The sequence below is a fragment of the Corvus hawaiiensis genome, chromosome 7, assembly GCF_020740725.1.
Source record: "Corvus hawaiiensis isolate bCorHaw1 chromosome 7, bCorHaw1.pri.cur, whole genome shotgun sequence".
Lineage (NCBI taxonomy): Eukaryota > Metazoa > Chordata > Aves > Passeriformes > Corvidae > Corvus > Corvus hawaiiensis.
This window is the reverse complement of record NC_063219.1, coordinates 29,110,925-29,134,283: the sequence shown is the minus strand read 5'-3', so window position 1 is coordinate 29,134,283 and position 23,359 is coordinate 29,110,925. Positions and strand designations below refer to the sequence as shown.

General features: G+C 40.1%; 1 protein-coding gene across 42 annotated transcripts in view; it reads left to right on the top strand.

Moving 5' to 3' along the window:
- CLASP1 (cytoplasmic linker associated protein 1) overlaps positions 1 to 23,359 on the top strand; it is a 173,814-nt gene that overhangs the window by 92,008 nt on the left and 58,447 nt on the right. For 10 of the 42 annotated variants that reach the window (XM_048310272.1, XM_048310290.1, XM_048310277.1 and 7 more), the window contains 9 exons: positions 468 to 517; positions 1,687 to 1,857; positions 3,514 to 3,537; positions 10,687 to 10,794; positions 12,311 to 12,337; positions 13,997 to 14,167; positions 14,713 to 14,733; positions 19,300 to 19,407; positions 22,970 to 23,032. In XM_048310272.1, coding sequence (XP_048166229.1) covers positions 468 to 517; positions 1,687 to 1,857; positions 3,514 to 3,537; positions 10,687 to 10,794; positions 12,311 to 12,337; positions 13,997 to 14,167; positions 14,713 to 14,733; positions 19,300 to 19,407; positions 22,970 to 23,032 — 743 coding nt within the window. The remainder of the gene's footprint in view (positions 1 to 467; positions 518 to 1,686; positions 1,858 to 3,513; positions 3,538 to 10,686; positions 10,795 to 12,310; positions 12,338 to 13,996; positions 14,168 to 14,712; positions 14,734 to 19,299; positions 19,408 to 22,969; positions 23,033 to 23,359) is intronic. The other 32 variants (XM_048310310.1, XM_048310280.1, XM_048310309.1 and 29 more) reach the window with 15 other exon arrangements.

The window sequence follows — 23,359 nt, the reverse complement described above, 5'->3', positions numbered from 1 at the left end:
CCTAGAGGTGTAAGTCTGTCTCTTTCCAGACAAAAGAAAAAAAATGACTAAATTAAACTTGAGTTGTAAGTGCAAAGTCAGTATGTAACTCTTCTGCTGAATGTATGTATTTTAGCTACTCTCAGATATGCAGTCAACTTAGACTCCAAATGTCTGTGATTTATGTGTAAGACCTATATGAAAAATATCCGTAACTTACTGGTATAACTTTTTAAATCCACAAAAAGTGTTCTTAAAAATCTCTTTTTGCACAAATAATGAAAATACTAATTTATTTCTTAATACTTTTATAAATAATTTCATGGTGGTGCTGTATTTATTCTTAAACAACAAGCTTTGGTAGTTTATTCCTGCATATAAATAATTTCCTATTAACTTAATTGTGTACTGAGGGAACAGAATTGTACTGCTCTTGATGACTGTGGAATATAACTTTTGTTCTAATAAATGTTTGTTTTGACTTCCAGCCGTCCACTGTCTGCCAAAAGAAGTCCTACTGGAAGTACAACATCTAGAGGTGAGAACAGGAGCTGAAAAATGTGCTCAGGTGTTGCCAAGGAAGTGTGGCATTGTGATATGCAAAAACCAACTTTGATCACAGTTTACTGCTCCCTAAAATGGCAGCTCAGGATGTAGAAATTTTAATTACTTTTGGGTTTTACACCGTATTCTGTGCATCAGCTGCTGATAAAATAATGCTTTTAAAAGAAGTTAGTAAATCAGTAATTTCTTACACCTGAAGGGAAGCAAAAAAAGCCTTGAAAATTGTTGCCAAGGTATGTTTAGGTTTGTAATAGTCTGAATAAACTGCTGCTGATGCTAAGACATGCAGCTACATAGTCTAATAGTGCCTTCAGTTTTACAGTTTTTTGTTATTTATACTCCGTGGTTTCATCACTTACTGGAGGTGTCTGCACGCAAGTCCTACAGTGTTAAATTCCATCTCATTGCTAATCTGGTTTTTTTTGTCAGATGGAATATTTAGCTTTTCTGTCCTAAGTAAATGCATACAATAATCTAAATAATACATTTTAATATAGAATGTAACAAACAAAACTTTATTAGTAGAAGATAAGCTGCCTTTTACACCTGACCAAGGTTGGGTTCTGGCTGGTTTGTCTGTAACTACAACCTGTTGAGACCTTTGATTCAAGGACATGTTGCTGTGTAACCTACTTGACTGTGCGCACAAATGCATGTTTGCTTGCAGCCGAGTAGCCAAGCTTCATGCTTAAGAGGGTGAGCATCAACAAGTGATGGGAACAACGATCCTTATGAGAAGATGAGGTGTTGGGAAGGAAGTTATTAGAACCTGGACTGAAGGACCTGCAGGTCTGTTTTGACCAGCAAATCTCACAAGCCAGTGATGGCTACTGTGGTTGAACTTTCCCATCTAGATTCTGTTAGAAATTTCTTTTTACTGGCCTGACAGCCTTTTTGATCTTATCATTTGGGCTTGTGTCTGATAAAGTTCTTAGAAGTAGCATCAGGGCAACATTGATGAAATATCTTTGCAGGCAGTGTGGGGAAGCCCACATTGCCCTGATAAAGCATTCTTAGTTGAGGTATTTCAGTGCCAGCAGTGAGTGTTAAAAATAGTACTTTAAACTGCTTGTCAGGCTCTTTGAAGCACACAGCTCAAAAAATTAATCTTCTTTATTCTGGATCTCCCACTCCCATCTGCAGCATCTACAGTAAGTACAAAATCTGTGTCAACACCAGGATCTCTGCAGCGATCCCGCAGTGACGTCGATGTGAATGCAGCAGCTAGTGCCAAGTCAAAAGTGACGTCTTCTGGAGCATCCACCCCCTTCAGTTCTGCTGCAGCCTTGCCCCCAGGGTCATACGCATCACTAGGTAAATCTACATGTTCTACTCTTGCAGTTAGAGTTCTTTAGTAGCAGAAAGTGCCTCCCAGTTTTATTGGAATAATATACTCTGCCTACAAGAATGTACCTCTGAGATAGTTACCAGCTCTCCAGGATCGGTGTGTGATCTCTTGCCTTTTGGGATTAAGGAAAAAAAATACAACAGAACTGACTTGAAGCAACATTTTTGAATTGTGTAATAATCTGCGTCTCACTCGTCTTTCTGGGGAAGAGCAGAACATACTGTGGTTCTGGGACATTGCTGAGGACAATGCTACTCAATTCCTTTTGACATGTTTCCCTGTCTCTCTTCCTTCTTTTCCTTCCCTCCTTTCCTGAAACTGGTTTTCCATTAAGTGTTTTATGCTTTGAATAGTACATCTTAGTTGAGTTTGCTCCCTTTCTGTTTCACAAAAGAGAAAGATACAGAAACAAAAGGGAGGTTGGCTTTGCCATGTCACCAGGCAGGATATAAGTATCTGTTCCTTATGCTGACTCTTTGGATTATAGCCACATGTCACATTATTCCCTCAGAGCATTGTATGTCACCTTCAGATGTCTCAGGGTTTCTTAAAACAGACTTTGCATTGCATCTTTCTCTCCTGGAGTTGCCATCAAAGGAGTCACAGAGGAGGAAATGCAAGACAGTGATTGACACCGTATTTGCTGAGCTTCATCTTGGTTGTGAGCAGAGCTGATCATCTGAGCTCATTTCTCATTCTGCTGGTTTCACACTAATCCAATTCCAGACTTGTTATCGATTTACCCTTACAACAGGGAAGAAACTCAAGGGTCTGTGGTCTTGATTTAATCTGTGTATATGGTCTTCACTGAGTCACTTGAGGAGTTTCTTCTTCTTAATGTAGGGCATTTGCTCTTTAATCTGTTAAAATGTAAGTGGTGAATTACGTAGGGATGGTTTTTATGGATTCCTTTTTTGGACAGGTTTCTTTCATATCTGAAATATTTTACCTTGACTTAGATATGTTGGTTGTATTCAGTGCAGAAGTTGAATTCTTATCCTGATTTAAATTGTTCATACTTGGTTCAAGATATAGGTACATTGCAGTGGAAGTGTAATTATGGAATGTGAAGTTGATAGTGGGCTTACAGATGCAGCCACTTTTGAGTTGTGCTGCACTCTGGCTTCAGTGGCTAAACTGGCTTCAAACAGTCTTATGTCACAAGAAAGAACGAAGAGGGAGGAAGTATCTACTGAAAACTTACTTGGTCCTTGAAGCTGAGAGACTGGATCCAGTGTCAGTCGTGTTCTTAAGCCAGGCTGTAGGAAAAAAGCAGCAAATTTGTGCTCAGTGATGCAAACATGGCTGCTCCTGAAGGATCCTGCTTCCTTTTTAGCTAGTAGGGACATTTATCACCTGCACGTTCCCATGAGAGAAGTGGTGAGGCAAACAACGAAAATGGAGTTGGGCAAAGGTTGGTTGTTGCAGGAGAGAAATCCTGCAAGTGTTTTCTTCTGATACATCAAGGTTTGATTTGCTGCTTGGTCAAACTTCTTTCATTTCTTTAATTGTATTAATTTTTTTTGCATATTTATGTAGCTAATATATAGTGCCCACTTCTGTTGATGTTACTGATTTTTCCCTATTAACCCTTTCCTTATTTTTCTTTAATTTGCCTAAAGATGGTACTACCAGTAAAACCGAGGGTAAGCAGTCTCTCTGTGTAACTGAGGTGTGTCCACAGTCGTACTACCCTACCTGGTCTCTGTTCTCAAAGTGTTACCTGGTTCTCATCCATGTTCACTGGTGACCTGCATGAAGTGTTGCATGGTTGTCCTGCTCATTTTGATGCCATGGGGTATTTTTCACTTTCTCTTTGAGCTCCTCCCTGCTAATAACCATTAGTCTGCTTTTATGACTCTGGTCACTAAGTTGTTATGTGGGTTTTCTTTATTTAAAAGCACTGCTTCTGGTTGAAGGTGACCCATGTACAGACTAAAAAAAACCCCAACAATAACCAAAAAACTCCCAAACAACGCAAGGCTTGTGATTTCTTTTCTCCTTGATGTGTAAAGGTTTTCTGTGTTTTTCCATCCAAAGCTCAGGCCACAACTGCCAAATGCTTTCGGGAAGAGACTGGGCAGTGAGAGAATTGAATGAGATGATCACATGGCAGAAAAATGAGGACAGTAAACAATGATCTCTAGGGAAGGAATATTCAGTCAACCTCTTTAAACCTGAGCTCTCTCTTTTTGTTGTTAACTGTCTGAGTGAGAAGGCTTACACCAAAGACAGTTGGAGGGAAGACTTTTTTTACTAGAACACTGAGCCTACTAGTTTGGGAAGGATCCCAGTCTGTTTTTCTGGCTCATTGTCAAAACTTGTTCTTTATTTCTTATTTCTTCAGCAAAAAAAAGATCACTGGGAAGTCACTTTTTCTGAGGTAGACAGGAGTTGAAAACAAGAATGTTTTCTACACGGAATGAAGATACCACACTCTCCAGCAAAGCCTTTTTTTTCCCAGTGCAAGTCTCTTTTCAAGGGATCTATTACTGTCCTGTGGGACTGTGCTCGTATCTTTGATAGCTGCTTGTATTTGGCTGTGGTGGTCTGAGAAGTGCCACTGTGCTGTTGTGACATCTGTGTTATTTTCCTTACTATTAGTGATGCGTTATTATTTAGGGGGAAAGGTCTCTACCATTTTTGGAAATGGTACTTAAGTGTTAAGAGATGAACTGACCTCTGCATCTTGAGAAGGAAGTATTTGTGCTTTGTGATCTGTCAGTGATAAGGAGTATGAAGTTGGCCTGAAACCTGTATTTCTGAATCAGTACTGAGTTAGATGAAAATTCCAAGTTATTGTAATAACAGAGCTTTTGTTTGTTTGTTTGTTTTAATGGTTGACCTTTTCTCTTCTTTCTTTCTTTCTTCTTAGTTCTCAAACCTATCTATTTTGGCCTACATTTGAAATGTTGAAGGTTTAGAGTTTTATATGAAATACCATATGCAGCTTTCAATCCTCTCCTTGGCTATAATAATGTTTGGAGAGGCCTGTTACAACAGCTGCCCTGTGGAATACCTCTATTTTTAGTTTATTAAATACTTTATTGTCATGATGCAAAAGGGTGGGTGTTTTATTTGGTTATTGTTTTCGATTCAGTTACATTAGGAGCAGATTGGATTTGGTAAAAATCTGTGATGAGAGCCAGCAAGTTGCTTGGGGCAGGGAAGATTAAGCTGAACTTTCAGAAAGTGAGTTTGCTATCCCCTAAGTCTTAAATACCAAGTCTTATATCTTCTTTTTGCCATATGATTCTCTCTTTTTTGAGAAGGAAGATCAGGGAGAATTAAAACTACACAGTACACTATAGCCAGAGTACTTCAAGAATGAGTTTAATCACTGTTTGAAACTCTTCATCTTTGTTTTCCTTTGAGATAGGTCAGGGAAAAAAACCCTTTATTCAGGATTCACTGTGTCCTACACTGAATGATGAAGCTGAGTAAGGTCTTCTGCCAACTCTGTGATCTTGCAGGTTGAGTCAGGAACTACAGGGAAGACAAAACTTTGTATTCTTGACATCAGTGTAAAAATTTAAGAGGGTGGGGGAAGAGAAAAACATCCTCTTGCTCTGGAAACAGAAGGAAACAGAACATAGAGCAGAAACGTCATCTACGCTTTTGCCCCAGTGGTTTGTTTTGGTTTTTTGCAGGTCACCAGTAAGTAATTTAAGAGAAAATTCCTGTGTCTTTTTGTGTGGTTCAGCTTGACATTAAATCTGCAGTCTGGTTCCCATCATGGCTTTCTGTATCTACATTGTAAAATTCTGCTCATTCCCCTCAGCTTGGAGCCAGCATTGTGTGGACTTGGCAGTTCCCATCTGCTTTGCCCTTGGCTCTCCTCAGTGGTTTGGTTTGGAGTCAGGCAGCTCAAACAAAGGAGCAAGATGGAGTAGGTGATGCCAGTGGCAAGAATGCCAACTAAGAGCTGAGTATCAGCCCTTTGGTTTTAAGTGTGACATCCCAGTTGGCAAATGCTGTTGAAATGCACTTCCTTATGGAAGGGTAGGTGAGTCTGTATGCCAGTGAGGTTTGTGCAGGTCTTCATGCAGTGCACAGGTGTGCCTTGATTGCCCAGACCCTTCATGTATGGGGATCTCTTGAACTGCATTAAGGGCTTTATGCACAGAAAGCTCAAAAGAGAGAAACCATTATAGTCTTGATGTTCACAGCTAGTGCTAGGGAGGTGGCATTTGTGCCATGTTTGTTATACCTGATTAAAGGGAAACCTTAGAAAAGTTTCTGATTATTTTATCATGAAATGGCTTTTCAAGGAATATTTTAAAAGGGTGCATAATGCTGACTTTCAGTCAAGAAGAATGGTTCAAAGCATTTCTGCTACCTTTTTTCAAAGCAAGCATAAAGTCAAGCCCTTCAGACAAGCCTTTCTCCAAAGGGGCGAGCACAAATGCTAGTTTGACCTGAAACTGGCAGGTTTAAAACAAAATCAGCAGTTTGCAGTCATTGGCACAATTTTTAATATTCACCAGAAAGGCAATAAAATGGGGTTTGTTACAGTTTTCAGATGACTTAGGCTCAGGTGGACACCTTGAGTGCATTATCAAAGGCTTTGGGAGCAACACAAGTTTAAAGAAATCGCCATTCCTGTTTTCTTCTCTGCCTTAAAGCTCTCCCCTGTCCTTAAGGGCAAGACTTGATTCAAAGTGATGACTGACAGTGGAACCTTACATGGAACTGCTCAGGTAGTAGGTTTCTTACTCCTCTTGGTCCATCCCTTTGCAAGTGCTGAGTTGATTTGGCTGTGTTTGTTTGTGTAGGGCAAAGTGGACTGTTGTTCACTGAGCCCTCTGCCTTGGAGGGAGATCTCGTGTAAAACCCAGAGGCAACCACAGCCTGATGGTTTCCAGTAAGGATCAAGTGCTTCTCATGGAAAATCATGGTGCAGAGTCAGGTCTTTCTAACATTGGAGAAGTGCTAGATATGCATGGAAGCCATTCTGATGGTAGTTATAAAAAGTTTTTTAAAGATTATCTATAAAGCATGTTTTTAATTGATCACTGTGTGTCTTCCATGTCCATTTGTCAATTAGCAGTGGTACAGCTAGGGCTAGAGGCTCTTTCAGGAATGTTTTTCTCCAAATGGGATGAAAACCCCAGTGCTGGGTAACCTAAATGCATTAACCTGGTTCCTGGAGAGACCATCATCGTCCCAGTGCATCCATGTATAACTTTTGTGGTTGTAGGTGTCCCTATTCACAGCATGGAACTGATTAAACTGAGTTGTGGAGCTGTTATATAATGTTTCTAGACTCTTTGAAAACCATTTTCTTCAGTGTAATACACAGAGTGTCATAAAGCCTATGACTGTTCTGAGTGCTGGGGGTGGGGATGCTGCAGTATCCACCCAGAGAGCTCAGAACAACCTGCCAGGTGAAGCCTCTTGTAAAGCCAAATGTTATCATAGAATCTTCCTTTGTTGTTCCTTTTCTAAAAAAAATCCCAAAATAACCTTTCTAGGTTTAGGCATTTGTTAGACATTTCAGGGTTGATTCTGAACCATTGTTGTGAAAATGACAATAACTTTAAAAAATACAACTAAAACCTCCTAAAAAATCCAGAAGTGGTTTCTTAATACAAAGCATTTATGTGGAGTCTTTGAAAGTCTTTTCTGTACCAACAGCAATGTGTCACATGTCATATTTAGATCAAGGGCTTTTTTATGGAAATACTTTTATGGTTTTTGGAAACTAGTTGGGGCAGTCTTTATCTGTTCATTTGCTGTGCTGTTGTTGTTAGGATGCAGTAATGCTTTTAGAAGCAGCAGAAAAATAATGGTTATGAAATATGGATTGCTACATCTGTAGTTTGAGCTAGATATGGAGACAAACCCACTTGAAAACAAAGAAGTTTTGGGAGGGGAGGTGTTTGCTTGAATTTAGTAACAGCAAAAAAATCTAAATAACTTCCTTGATATGCTGTTTCCAGTTCTGCTTGAAATTAGTTTTTCTGTCTGGGTTAGAGTGATAGAGATAAAGCCACACACATAGTCCTATGTGCAAATAACTCTTGGATGTGAGTGCAGACTCTTGTTTGCAAACAAAATTCCTGGGGGAATGTAGAAGACACGTTTTGGTTGTATGGATTAACTACTATATATGCATGCTGTACTTGGTATAATATATATTAAAAATCCATTTGCGCAATGCAAATCCAGTGCAGTGTTAGTTCAAATGCTCGTCAGCATTTTTAAAAGGATGAGAAAACCAGTGTCAGTTTTGGGACTCTGAACAGCTTCTCCTCTCACATTGTTCTCTCTGACACCCAACAGGCCTAAATCAGTGTGCAGATGTACCAGTCCAAAAGGAAGCAGAATTTTGTTCCTGGTCATTCATTCATTCATTCAGAAACTGCTGAAGTTGGTAGGAATCTGTCCACCAGCCCTCAGGGGTTTCAAAATAGGGCTGAGTTCTCAGTTTCCAATCTTGCTGATAATCACATGTCAATTAAGTTTGATGTGTTAGTTCAGTTTTATTTTTTTAAAGCCTCTAGAATTGGTTTCAGAAGCTAATCTCAGCTAATCTCTTTATATATTCTTTTAGGCTTTGTATTTCTTAAGGTGGAAGAGTGACACATGCCAGTTTTCCCTTTCTTAGTCACCTACTGATGAAGATGCAAGAAAAAATAAAAAAAAGCTTTTTGTAGATGCAGAAAAATCCAGGAAATTCTGAGGATCTTAAGGGGCCTTTGTGTAAGAGGAGTAGACATCAGTCCCTTCTCACCCATTTGTGGCCCACACACATCACTAAATGTGTCTTCCGGTACTGCCTGTTACTGTGTGTAGTGTTGAATTTCAGTTTGATTTCCCCCTAGCACTGCCTGCAATGCCAAGGCCTCCCATTGGCCTTCTGGAAGGATGTAAAGGAATTGCATTACTGGTTTCCAAGACTGGTCAGGTTTAACTACTTGTCCTACTATGATGCCCTCCTGATAGAAGTGAAGGGAAGCCTTGAGGCTTGTGAGAGGAGAGCGATGTCTGTCTGCCTCTTTCCCCATGCCCGCCTGCCTTGGAGCCAGCCTGTGTCAGGCTTTGGGTCCATTCCTTGTTAGCAAGTGGCAGAGTGGCTCTGCTCATCTGTGTGTAGCTGTGCCAGGCTTGCATGAGGTGGGATCAGGCTGGCAGAGAGCTCTAGAGCTGCCTCTGGTGGTGCATCAGGCTGACCCTTTGTAAGGGGCAAGAATGCCCTAGAGGAGAGGAATCTGCAGCCTTGCTCGTGGTAAAGGAGACATCAGCAGCCAGTTTTATGGCTGTTGGACCCACTTGGGTGTGCTCAGAGTTTGTTCAGCTGAGCCAGTGGCTAAAAAGCTTTGTTTGTTTTATGTTGATGGTTCCTTCTGTGTCTTGTCTATAAACAATCGTTTGAAGGTACATACCTGTACTTTGCCTACTGAGCTGTTTTAAAACTAGGTGCTGGTGGAGGGTTTGAAGTAGAACTGTCTTGTAGGCTTTTCCCCTTGCAAACAAATTTACCCTTTTTTCTCAAAGTTAGGCATCTCCTTGTCACTGTGTCTAGCAGAAGCTTGCAGAACATGTTATGAATATTTTGAGAGCTCAGAGAAGGAACACAGCTCCCAATCACTCCGTCTGGGCTACTTGCCATTGTCTTGTCCTGCGTGTGTGCCTTCTGTGAAGTGGGTTTTTTTGGGTCAGAAGTGTGTGTCTCCCTGTTCATATTTCTCTGTATGCTTATGGAGGAGACTGAGGGGAGGAGATGAGTATCTGTAACCAGTGGGTGCAGTTGTCTAGACTCTTCTCTTACCTGTGGTGGGTTTTTTCCCTTCGTTATTGTGCCTGAAACTTGAAGTCATCCTCTGAATGCAGGATAGCACTGGCATGGGTCCTGAGAAAAAAACTTCAGATTTGGCTAAGAACTGACGTGTTGAAAAGTGTTGGTAGAGGCTTTCTTTGTGTTACTCTTAATTACCATTTCTTTCCCGTTAACTAGAGACAGATAATTGAAGCTTAGCACTGGAAAGAACATGCTGTAGGAAACAGCCCTGCCCCGGGAAGGTGATGAGCCGATGACCCTGTAAGCTTTCCTAGCTCAAATTTCTTTGGCTTTTTCATGAGGAAAGGACAGAACAAGGACCAAGAACACTTTGAGACTTTATATCCATTCTCTGCTTAAATAAAGAGAAGGCAAACAGAATCTGTTTTCCTCTTCACTGATTGTGTTAAATAGGGCTCTCCATTACAAGTAAAGTTACACTGATCTCTGGATAAATGTGAGGGATCTGTAAACAGCAGGAAAAATTCAATGAGCCTGAAATAAAAGTGTGATCAGACTACGTTGACAGACTGTCACAGGAGTGCATGCCAGCCTGCGCAGGTGGAGCAGGATATAAAGCACCAGACAGCTAGCTGGAAATCCCAGTGATGGAATTTGGGAGGGCATCTGTTACATCTGTCTCTGAAAGGGTGATCACCTTGTCAGAAAGTAATAATTTGATACAGGAAGCTGCATTTAGGAGAGCTGAAATTTTTTGTTGTTGATCCTCTGTAAAGAAGCTACTATAGAACAAGGAGCAAAGGCTATAGAGAGGTAATATTTTTAAATTAAACTGGCTGATAGCATTACAGAAAGCAAAGAAGTTTTTGGACTCATGGACCGTGGCTGTTTCTACTCCCTCCCCTGCATCTCAGCCAGCCTCATGAAAGGTGTTGCCTCTCCCAGTAAATTTCTTTTGTACACTGGGTAATTGTGTGTATAGTGTGTTAGATGCTGCTGCTGCCTTTATAAGAAACTTGTTAACAGTCTTTTTGTCTTTGCATTCCTGCAGGTCGGATTCGTACCAGGAGACAGAGCTCTGGCAGTGCCACAAGCGTCACCTCAACCCCTGCTGATACTCGAGGCCGCAGCCGGGCTAAAGTAGTTTCCCAGTCCCAGCGTAAGAACTGCTTTATTCCTGGGGGAGCAGAGCAAAGAGTTATTAATATGTTTCTCTTGAATTACAGTAGCATCAGCAGAGAATTGGGCTCACTTTGGACACGTAATAAAACGGATCCCCACCTAGCCAGTGTGTGCTCCTGCTGAGAAACAGGGCCCCAAATCTGAGTGCTTAGTTGCTGCCTTTTTTTACCAGTCGTGCAGCAGAATTTCATGTCGCTGTGATGTGTAGCTCTAAATAACTGGCACTGGGTCCTGCTGAGACACCCCCTGTGCCTGTAGCTGACTGCTTGCCCTGCCAAGCTTCTCCTGCTTATGTGACACTATTTCTGTATGTGTGAACACGTGAGCTGTCTAAAATTAATGGGGTTTGGCATAGTTGAAAATAGGACATTACCTATTTTTTGTAGATATGAGAAAAAGGTTTCTGTTTTGATTCACATGACACATCTGCGCTCTCTGGCTTCCTGGCAAGGCATGGTTTTCTCCTAGGAGCCACACATATGGTGCTGGTGCATATTTGTCATGTGTATCTGGGGAGAATTTTGTCACTCAGATTTTAAAAAAGAACCGGAGGGAGGGAGAAACTCCCTGTTATGAGGACCTCAGCCTTGTGAATAGAAGATTGGGTTTGTGGAAGGACCTGTCTGTTCTGAGGACTTGTCTTGCTATGTACCCCTATTTGAGAGCCCTTCTCTGTTCATTCTTTCATTGCTTTGCTCTGTCATGCTGGAGGGATGAAAAAGCAGTTTATAGCCTTGTGTTAGGCTGGGAGAACTGCAGAAAGACATAGTGTATTGAGCATGGGGCCAAATGGAAATCTTTACATTGAGGTCATAAGGATATATTTGGGCTTTGGGATGCTAATGTAAATTGATTTCTTCAGTGTTGAACCTAAAACTGATCCAAGGCCAGAAGTGTCCTTTTTTCCCTAAACTTAGTTTGGGGAAAAATGGTCAGACCAGATGAGACAAGTCTCAGAAGTATTTAAAGAATAGTTAAACATTCTTTAAAGGTTTCAAAGATTATGGATCTAATATTACTATAGAATGCCTTATGAAGATTTAGGATGGTCATATCTGGACCTGCTGCCTTGGTCTAGTTTGCTGAGTTTCCAGCCTAGCCCAACCAGATGTGATCTTTGTCCTTACACCAAACGTTGCATGGAATAATTTATGAAATCAAATATAATGAGTTGGTCACAGAACCAAATTCTCCATGCCCACACAGTGAATAACCATGTTGTAATTTCGCAGACTGGGTTGGGGTGCAATTTAGAGCAGAATTTGGGTCTTGGTGTCTTGGTTGACATTTTGCTGAGAAGCTGGTCAACCTTGGGAAGTTTAGTTGCATCTGCACATTAACTCACTGCATTCTGCAGAGGCTTTAGGAGTGACATGTTTGTAAATAAATCTGTCTGTATTGTGTATAGCACAAATCGCATGCTGAACGCTGTATTGTCTTGCTGTCTTTTAATCCACTTTTTGCCTGTCCCTTGGTCTGCCCTCATAATCAAGGATCCAGATCAGCTAATCCTGCTGGTGGTAAGAAACGTTTTCCCTTTCTTGCTTTTTCACGTTATTTCCTTCACATTTTTTAACTGCTAAGCTTTTAGCTTCCCTCATTCTCTCCTAACTGTAAGACTTAAAAAGCATTTTCTTGAAGTCATAAATAAAAATGTGTATGGCAGGTGATTTTGCTTTCTCCCTGTAGTCAAACATGGTGAGTGTACACTCTGATGTTGAAGCTGGCTCACTGCTGCAGCTCAAACCCCGGGGCTGAATTCTTCTCTCAGTTACTTCAGTATGTCCCTGCTGACATCAGTGAGGTGACTTTTAGATCGTGGTGCTGTGTGGAAGACTGGCACCTGTCACTTTGGGGTGGGGAGAATGGAGCCAGTACCACATACAATATTGGAGTATATTTGATTGGTTCAGAATGGCTCTGGCCAAGAAATTGGAGGGGGCAAGTAGGTTAAAATAATACATGTGCTATGGTATTGTTTATGAGACTAATAGAGTTGCATATCTTCTTAAATTAAGACAGAAGAACAGTCTTGAACTCCTACTAGTTGTAATAGTATCTGGAAATGAAATTTTTGTGAGATGTGTAGATGCATTTCAGAAAGAAATCAGCACAAATATTGGTTCAAAATGTGAGCTTGCCTGAGTATGTTCTTGCAACCTTTTCAAATATACTTTTCTTGGCTGTTTCAGCAAGTAAATTGAATGTCAGAAATTGCAACAGCAGATTTTCAGGGACTGACATACCTGAAGAAAAAAAAAAAGTCAGTCTATTACTCTTACAGTTATTTATGATTGCCTTTAATCTAGCATTACTTAATTTTCAAGCGACTTACCAAATGAAGACTCACAGCAATAAAAAAAAGTGTTAGTCATCTCATTGAGTTAGCCAGCAAGAGTGTTTCAGATAGAAATATCTACTGCAGCTGGCATGTAAATATGAAGATAAATCTTGGTTAGTAGATTCTCTTGCAAACAAATGGCTTAGAAGAAATGCGAAGTTGCCATGGACTATTCAAAGAGACAAGGAAAAATAAAACAGGCCAACTATTCAACTTGCTAAAAATTTTCATCATCTGAAAAATAGCTTAGGTTTAACCAGCCAGACCTAAGTAAGCCAGCATCTCTACAAATGTGAGAGGCTCATGTGATTTACCCATTATTGTGCTGATCTGTTCAGATGTGGTGGATTTTTTTGTTTTCCTTCCCTGAATTATTGCAGAAAAGCAATGCCACCACTGCAGTGTATCACAAAGCTGCCTGAGCTGCTTTGCAGCACGTGACCTGTGCCAGAAGCACTGCAGCACAGCTCTGCACACAGCCTGGTTGGTGTTGCTTTGTGAGGAGGTGAGGCAGGCTGGGAATCCCTTGCAGCTGCAGCAAGGCTGCTCCAGCACCTCCACAAGCTCTGCTAAAGCCAGCTGGGGTGTTCATACGCTGCAGTGTCTGCTTTGGGCTTGATCTCTGTGGGCAGCACAGAGTTGCTGATGTCAGTGTTCATTGTCCACAGGCTTTCCTCAGTCTTGTTGAAGGCTTGTAGGGAACACTCCCATTAGTTTTCTGAGCGATTTGGATTAAATTCTTACATAGAGCTGATTGTGTTCCAGTTTTGCTGTCAGTGTGTTTAAAATCTTGGGGGGGGGTTTAATTGTTTTTTCCTTATTTCTGGTTCTCTTCTAGCTGGTAGCCGGTCTAGTTCTCCGGGTAAGCTCTTAGGAAGCTCCTATGGTGGTGGCCTGAGCAGTGGAACATCCAGAGTCCAGGCAGTGCCATCATCCTCAGAGAAGCGCAGCAAGATTCCTCGGAGCCAGGGATGCAGTCGGGAGACGAGTCCCAACAGAATAGGCCTAGGTAAGAACAGTCACTGCAGTGACAGGCTGGCCAGCCTGCTTGAAGGAGGGGCTTTCCTGCTGATGAGGAAACTGTTCATGTTACTGTTATTCTGCTGAGGTTTTCAGCTGACAAGTTAATGTGATTGTGGTTTATAGGAGAGTAATTTTAATTTTCCAGGTTGAGTTCATGGTTTCAAAGTAAGCCTAAAGATGTCATGATGTGTTTTCTGTTTGAAATTCAACATGAGCAATGTTATTAGATCAGGAAGCAGGAACAATTGTTGTGAATAACCATCACAGCAAAAAGACCTCATGTAAGCTTAGTCCTAAAATGAGTTGAGCAGTCTTCACAGTCACTTGGAATTAAGGGCAAAAAGCACCTTCTTGGATTATTTTAGAAAATTTGCATCTTAAATGGTTTGCTTCTCTCATCCTTAATATCCTGGAGCCATGTTCTTAGACCATGTTTTAGAGGTATGCATTAACTGTTCTGCTTTTGATACTCTTCTCTCAGTGACTGTTATGTAAATATTCTGTAATAGTTTCTATTTTCAAATTTTTCAGCAGACTTTTTTTTTAAGTCAGGTGAGTAAATATCATATATATAAAATTTTGTGTATCTGAGTTGAAGTGAAAAGGTATTCAATGTGCTGTCTGAACACTTTCATTTTTTAGTAGAAATTATTTTATAGGTTTGAAGCTAATGTAGAAGAACATTTTAAATGATATTAATACTAAATTGTTTTTTATGTCCAAGGCTTCACTAGTAGATTGAAATTTATTGAAATTATAGCCTTACTGTTGGCAATTAAATTTATACCTATTGCCTTAGCAATAGTTTTATGTTTTACATTTGAGCTGCATTTTTTTTAGAGGAGGTTGTAATAAAGAAGTATTTTATTCATTCTTTCCAGTATACTGAAATGAATTTAAAGCACCTGAGTGTATATGCCGTTATGATTCATAAAAAACACTGCATATTCATTGTGACTGCTTTTCCAAATTGTGTTCTTCTCATGTCTGATCTATTTTATGGCCTCTATATGAATACATTGTGCTTTTCTGTTCGTTGCTTTTAAAATGTAAAGCCTCCCAAATACTAGAGAGAATCGTTCTGCTATCACTGTGTAGAAGGGCATTGATTTTTAGGAGGAAGCAAAGAATGGTGGATGGTACCATGAAACATGCTTAAACTGATCATCATGTTGTGTGGTCTGATTTGAAACATTCTTGTGCACCTGAAGGGAAATTGCCTTGTGTGAAATCCTCACTCTTGGGTTTCCTGCTTTCAGGTACATTACAGGAGCCTTGAATTCTTTTGAAAGAGTAATTTGTATCTCATTTCTCTGATGTGCTCCCTGAGAACACAATCAGTGCTTGTTCTTTGAGAGTGGGAGAGAGCTCTGACATGTATCAGATGTGTGGCTTTCACCCATTTCCGCCAGGTTGATGGACACAGCCAGGGTTGAGCTGTTATGGGAACAGGAGTGTCTGACACTTTCCTGTTCAGCTGCAGAAATTCTGTCTATTTATTGGATCCTGAAAGTTGTGATACTGACCCAGATGGAGATAGCTTTTGAGCTGTCAGCTGTATACCATTGTATTTATTCCTTTGTAACATAGTAGCTAACAGTATTTTATGCTTTCTTATTGTGTTGCTTCAGTCTCTGTATTTCTTTGATATTTTATTTTGTTTGTTCATTTCATTAAATAGACTCCCACTCACCTTGATTCCAAATACAGAAACCATCCACTGGAGTTTTTCAGGCTCTCCTGGGGCAGTAGCAATAATAGAGCCCTTTGCATGTGGATGCCTGTTAGGATCAGTAGCTTGCTGCTAGCTTTTATTTCCATGATGACATGACTACAGGTATCCATAAAGCAGATTCCTTCTGTGTGCTGGGAACCTTGATAAGTTATGTTGTTTTCCCAGAGGCAGCACAACAAAGCACATTCAGCCTGCTGAGGTCTTGTGGGGTCACCTATATGGCTCTGCTTGTGACACTTCAGTATTAAGCTTGCCTCTGCTGTCTGCTCAGTGAGATTGGCTAGTGATGATACCCTGTTGGGAAGGAGGAGTACAGTGCACTTAATTCTGAGCTTTTCTTTGGGCCCTTTGAAGGAGATCATCTGCTCAAACGGGTGATGTCCATTTTCCATGGATTGAAAATTATCAGCCTGAAGTTAATTCTGTTGAATGCTCTGCAGATTGTGTGGCACAGCTGGATCTGAAAGAAGTGACAGATTCAAGGTAGCCATTCTCCAGAAAGTGGTGAAGGCACAGCTGTCAGTTTCATGCAGCAGCACTCTTTCTGGTTGGGATTATGCTGTGCATGTTTACTGGAGATCTGAAGGCAGTTCTTGACTTGCCTTGACTGGGTGTTCCCCACTGCAGAGCTTTCCTTTGGCTGTTTGGCAGAATTTCAAACTCTTTAAAATGCTGGTATTGATGTAAGAAAGTCTCTGCTGATTTTTAGTCTCCACTTAAGAATCATTAGAATTCACACCCTAATGAAATACAAGTTTCTTCCAAGTGGTAGACTGGTAAACAGGGGCACTTTCATGTTCTGCTGGTGATATTTGCATCTGTTGAGTTCCACTGGCGTAAGACAGCTTAATAGTGTGTTTTAATAATGGTGTGAGCCATGTCCAAGTGCTCTGACTTTCCAGATGAAATTGGTAAAACTTAGTTGTACAGTACACATTAGAAAGTTGGAATGTTACTGAAAACAACCCGTCCTTATCCTGTCCTAGACTTTCTCACAGCAGAGCTGGCTGCGGACACACTGTCTACTTTCATGCTGCCTACTCCTCTTAATCCATTTTGCTACTCATTCACTTGATTTCTGTCCAGCTTTTGGGGGTTTAGAATTCTCAAATTGAGACTTGTGTCTGTTCTCTCTGCTTTTGCTCCCTGTGCTGCAGAGACAGGCTGTCACAGTGTGAGACACTTACTTAAATGACAACACTGCTGGCCTTTACTGCTGGCAGTGTCTAAAGGAAATAGTCTGAGTAGCTGATACAAAATCTTCTCTACACAACACAGTGGTGAAAGTGTGAGGCAGGTGCCTGGGAGTCCACAACAGACTCATCCTTCAGTTCCTTTCAATCAATTTCTTTTTCTTGATTTTCTTTTGTATCCAGTAACATACAACCCTTTTATTTGACCATTAATCCTGAAGTACCCAGTGTTTGGTTTGTGCAGTCAGTATTATGCTTCATGTGTAGCATTGTCCTACTACTGTGTCCTCATGCAGTTAAAGTGCATTTTCGTCATCCTTCATGCTGCTGCTGTTAGCTGGTATGGAAGGAGAATCTATTGTGTGCATCCATCAATTTTTTTAATCATTCACATCTCTCCCTCTCTAAAGAGCCTTTACTGGTTTTAGTAGGGTTGTATTATAGAAAAGATGGGCAGATCATTTCTGCATAAGAGAAATGACTGCTTGTGCAAACCTGATGTTAAGGCTGCCATTATTTACATCTAAGCATGAGGCCCAAGAATGAGAAGTTTGCTTGTAGACAGTCTGCAATTTCAAGCCAAGTATTTGTGTGAAGAACTTCAGTGTTACTTTTACCTGTAGTTCACCTGTAAGCTTTTTCCCTTGTACATCTGAGATGCGATTATTGTACTCATGGACCCTAATTTCATCCAGTTCTTATAATTTAGTCTGTCTTATTTATTGTAAGACCATCTAACCCCGTACCATGAGACATTATGGTGATCTAATCAGCTTGGTTAATAGCTCATCTTGCATTGTCTGACATCAGAGGTCAACCATCAGAACCATTAATTCTTCTGAGAGATGCGAACTGGGTTTTGCAAAACTGGGAGGGATTTGACAAAGCAAAAATCTGGCAGAAGTCTCTATTTGAATTTTAAAGTCTAAATATGAAGGTTTCTATTTTGTTCTGTACTGTTTTGCTTGAAGGATGCTAATATATCCAGTGTATGTGAGAGCACTGAAGCCCTGTAGAGGAATTTCATCTTGAGTCTAGGCTTTTAAGTTCTGTATACAAACCAATGGAGATTTATAAGAATATATATATATATTCTGAAGCATGCAAATTACATTATTTTTATAAATATGAGGATACAGTCAAAGTGTTAGCACGTTCATGTTATGCATATGTACCTCTGCTGTGTTCTCATCAAAGCTGGTAGATTAGGTTTTATTCTGTGCCTGAGAAAATTCCTTAACAGCAATTCCTGAACACTTGAAATATGCTACTACTTTTTCAAAACAGCAAGGGAAATGCCTCTTGTCATTAAATTCTCCTGACAATTAACTGCTGGTTTTTGCCCTGAGAAAATACTGTATTCTTTACCAGGCATAAAGCTTGCTAAATAGCTTTCTGCAAACATTTTAAAAGCACATACGGTCTCAAACGTCTGCAAGCGTGTAGGGTTTTGTCAAACTAAAGAATATAGTTTAAAGCTCCCCTGAAGTGTGCATATATCTCAATCAGTATGCACATAAAACCATAAAGATAAGTTTTTAGAAATGTCTGAAGAGCAGAAGTTAGCTTCTGTTAAATATCTGAAGCTACTGTTCTATTAAAATTCAAATCACTTTTTAACCTGTCTTTCAGGTATTCAGGTTCTTAATGTTTTTCCCAGTATCTTTCATTGGAGAAAGATATCTCTGCAAGTCTATGCATACACCTTCTTTTTTCCTTAGGATATTTGTTCAAAAAACTATGTTGTGAAAGGCAAATCTATGTAAAAATAGATTTTGGTATTATGATTACTTTAAAAAAATTTTCATCTGCTATTTTGTTCCAGAAGGGTGTTTCTTTTATAATTAAGGAAGAAATATTCCGGAAGGGTTTCTTTCAACCTCATCTGTTTTGCAACAGTAGAGCTTCCCTAAATGATTGAAGATTCCTGCTCTACTTGAATAACAAAACTTGGATTGCTTAAGAAAAAAGCAGACTGTCAGCCAGACATTAATGCTGCTGAAATTTCACATCACAAACACAGCTCAGCATGTAAGGTAGTTGGTTTGTAAAGAGCCTGAGCAAGCTGCTGCAAATTGTAATTACTAATGTAATAATTACCATAACTAACAGAAATGTGACTTGACTTTGAGCTTTCTGTCCTCATTAAACTTGTTCACCTTCTCTGAAACTCTCCATGCTGCATGCTAGCACGGAGCAGTCGTATCCCCCGACCCAGCATGAGTCAGGGGTGCAGTCGTGATACCAGCCGTGAGAGCAGTCGAGATACAAGCCCTGCTCGGGGCTTCCCTCCACTTGGTGAGTACATGTAGGTGTTGGAGCTTTAAGGGTCAATTTTTTTTTTCCTTTTTCCCTTGTGATTGCCCTTTCAAGACACTGCTAGGTGGAATGAGCTCTTTTCTGTCCTCTGGATTCCTGACACTCCCCGTTTCCAACCCCATTTTTTTTCCACCCTCTGTTTTCTTCTGCATGCTTCAATTCTGGTTTTCAGCATTTCACTGTTAGCAGGGAAATAGCTTAGTTTCAACTTTAGCAATTTTTAGTTTCATTTGAATCAGCTTGTATGGGGCTGCTGTGCTTCGCTTAATAACACTGATGGAAATCTGTGGGAGGGCAAGCCTGGATTTTCTAGGTCACAGTGAAGTAGTTTTGTAGCATCATAGCCTGTTGTTGAGTGACTCTCAATTGTTTATGATTCAGTTTTCTTACAGCTAAGTATAGTTACAGTATGTAATTTCTATCCTAAATGCTCCAGTGGAGATAGCAACTCTCTTTTTGTAGAGGTTTTACAGGACAGTCAATCATCAATTAAGTTGCATATGCTGTTTTGTAGGCAACTTTGTCAGGCAGCCTAAAACCATGGAAAGACTGAGATTTTAAAGGAGCATCATTAAAGTGCAGCTTAAGTGTACAGTACAAATAGAAAATCTCATTACACTTACCATATGCAGAAGTTTTTCTGCACAATGCTGAATACAGCAAGATAGTTAATGTTTCTGATCAAATACCATATCATATATTCAACCAAATACATTACTTGTTGTATCAAAACTTGTCATCTCAGACATGAAATACAGTTGATCTCCAGGCCCTTTTCATTTATGTAGTAGTTTAATGAAGAATGCTGTTACAGGATCTCTTTTGCACGTAGTGACAAAATACAGTTACATGATGTAGTGTGTAAATGGAACGTAGCATTAATTAATATTGGAGAAACTTTTGGGTTCAAAGACTTCATTATATTGAGCTATAAAATAATCTGTTTACATTAATATCTCAACTTTTGGTGAAAAGTGGAAGGAGTTCACCCTCACATTCATAACTTGGTTCATAGCTCTTTAAGATAAATAGATTAACTTTTTATTGATTTAATGAAGCTGATTTCATACCAGAGCTAGAAAAAGACAGTAGATCCACAACTGTATCTTATTTTTATGGTTAACCTGCCTAGCTTCAATTTTGGATGAAGCTTTTTTCCTCCAGCCAGAGTATATAAGCAGGCTGGATTTCAGTGTTAACTCGTCAGTGTTTTATGTCACTGTGCTGTGTTTTGTTTATTTTATTGAAAATACAGTAGTTGAAGTCTTGAGCCCTTATTCTGAAAAGCAAATGCAGTGTATTAGAACCATGGATGGTGTGAGCTTTGTAGACTCCCACCAGTGCTGAGTACGACTCTTACACTGACTGTAAAATCTTAGTTACAGATGTGTTTTAACAAACTGTGAGGAGAATGTCTTCTCATTTTAGTTCATGATATTTATTTACCTGAAGAGTAATGCATTTCTAGAAATACATTGTTATTAGGTCATAAAGGTTATGTGGGGAGGAAATATCAATGTAACAACAGTAACCCAATGTAGTTGTTATCCTATTACCTTTTTCTTGTGTTTTCATTGAAATACTTTAAGCTCAAATACATTCATGAACTTGTTAATTATGTAGTGTGTAATTCATATCAAAGAAATTTTTATATGTCAATTTAAGCCAAAACAGTGTGGTTCTCTTACAGTATTTTTAGAACCCAGTTAATCTTGCAATAATGCAAAGGTAATTTAATCCTGCTGTGCATGGTCTGGTTTTGCTTATAAAGATTAACTTGTATATTTGTGAATTGTACTCAGAGTAGCTGTATGTAAATGACAAGGTTCTTGCATTTAAGGGTATTATGGTCAGAGTCAGCACTGACATCCTTACCTTGTAAATGTTGGTTTGCAGCTTGTTTTGGGGCTGCTGTGCAGGTATGCATGTCTGTGTGTCAAGAGTCCTGCTTCCTAAGTTAGTAAAAACACTCAAGAGTGAGTCTATACTCAGCCTCTTTGCAGAGATGTGGGGTTTTTTTATTTTTTAGTTATTCTTTTTTCTCCCTGGGCCTTGGTCTTGCCCAGTGGTGTCCGCAGGGGCACAGTCGATGGCTTGGGAGAAAGCAGTTGTGACCTACGAACCTTAATTGTGAGATTCAGTCCATAATCCTGCACTTATCATGCAAATCTTTCATGAGTTTACTTATGATGTCAGTGGGATTGTTCTCTTGAATAAGTGCATGTGTTCTCCATGGTCAAAGATCACATTGCATATTCTGTATAGCTTTTACTGAAGTTCTCCAAGTTAAAAAGACCACAAAATTTTATTTTTCTCACTTTGCTGATTTCTATTTCATTATATTAGTATTTGTGTTTATGAATGCTTTGCCTTAAACAGAAGACTTTCTGCTGCACACTTATGTGCATAATTGACAAAGCCTATTTGTATTGTAAGGTGATTCTGCTTTATTTTTTCAGTTTCTTGACAGTACTAGTTATGATGCTAAAGCAACAAGGCCTTCAGTGAGTCTGTGGTGATGAATTGCTTAAATGAACAGTCGGTTTCTTGGGTCAGTTGCTTTGAGCTGGTGAGCATGTCATTGCTAGACATAGGGAAAACTTCTTTAGAAAGACAAAATTTCTGTAATTTGGAAATGACTGGGCCCATTTTTCATTTACTTTCGTAAAAAACTTACTCGTATGCTGAATCCAAGAACTGAAAACCTCTCCAAAGGCGTTTTGTGATTGATGTGCTGCTAACAACTGGGAATTGGGAGCTATATTTGGCTTAGGCTCCTCTGCTACTGTGTGTGCTCCGTTGCTTTTAACAATTTGTATACATGTGTCATTCTGGATAGGTGTGTGATGTGCATATTCTCGTTAGCTGTGCATGTACATACTGAGGTTCAAGAAACATGTATGCAAAATTTGTTAAAAGCAAGAGACCTTTGGAAGTAGCAACACCTGCAATATGTGTGTACGTGTGTTTACTTGGAAAAGAAACCAACCCGAGGACCTCTGCAGTGGTTGGTGACCTCCCTGTATGACTCTTTCTACTTACGTGGTTACGCATTCTCTTTGTTAACGTTGGTTTTATTATGCATAGGCTAGAATGTTGTGGAAAAATACCTGCAAGCACAATTCGTAACCATTCCTCATGGCTTCACTTTGGGGTTTAGATCAGACACATCTAAACCCTTCTCTGTAGTTACGTGCTCCACGTTCTCGTGACGGCTGCCTGCCAGACCTGCGGGTCTGGAACGTGGCTGATGTGCATCAGGGTGTTTTTGCTGAGCTGCACCCGGTGTGGGACTGCTCCAAATGAGTTTTGTCATGCATCGTGTTTATGCTCACGAGGGGAAGGGGGAAGCTACAGGTGGAGGCGTCGCTGTGGGGCTTGCACTGTACCTGTTACGCATCCACATACAACGCCATTCCCTGTCACTATGAAACACCCTTGCCGGTAGCGGTCACACGCATCCCCTTTGGATTGTGGCGTTTTCTGTCTCAGGTTCAGTGTGTGTTAATCCTGTGGGTGTTGCCATTCCTTCTACTTGCAGCTTCTCGACGTCATTCCAGGTCCACTAGTGCTCTCTCCACTGCTGATTCTGTTGGGCAGTCAGGTGAACAAGCGCTAACTGCATGAATCCGCTTCTTATACGTAGTCTTGTTTTACACCATCTTAACATTTGCCATCGTGTGCATCAGCCAGCACTCAGCATGTGCTTCTCACCACTGCGGGGCTTTCTGTTCTGGTTTTGTTCAATGTGGCTTTTTGTTTTGAGTTTCATTTATTGGATGTTTTTAATTTTATGTATTTTAGGAACATTGTGAACAGTGTTTAAACAAAGGGTGATCCAGGGCTTTCTCAATTCTCCTGTAAATTGGATCAGTTGTGCAGCATGGGCTAAATCCTGACTGATGCAGAGTACTTGCAAATTCTGTTTCCT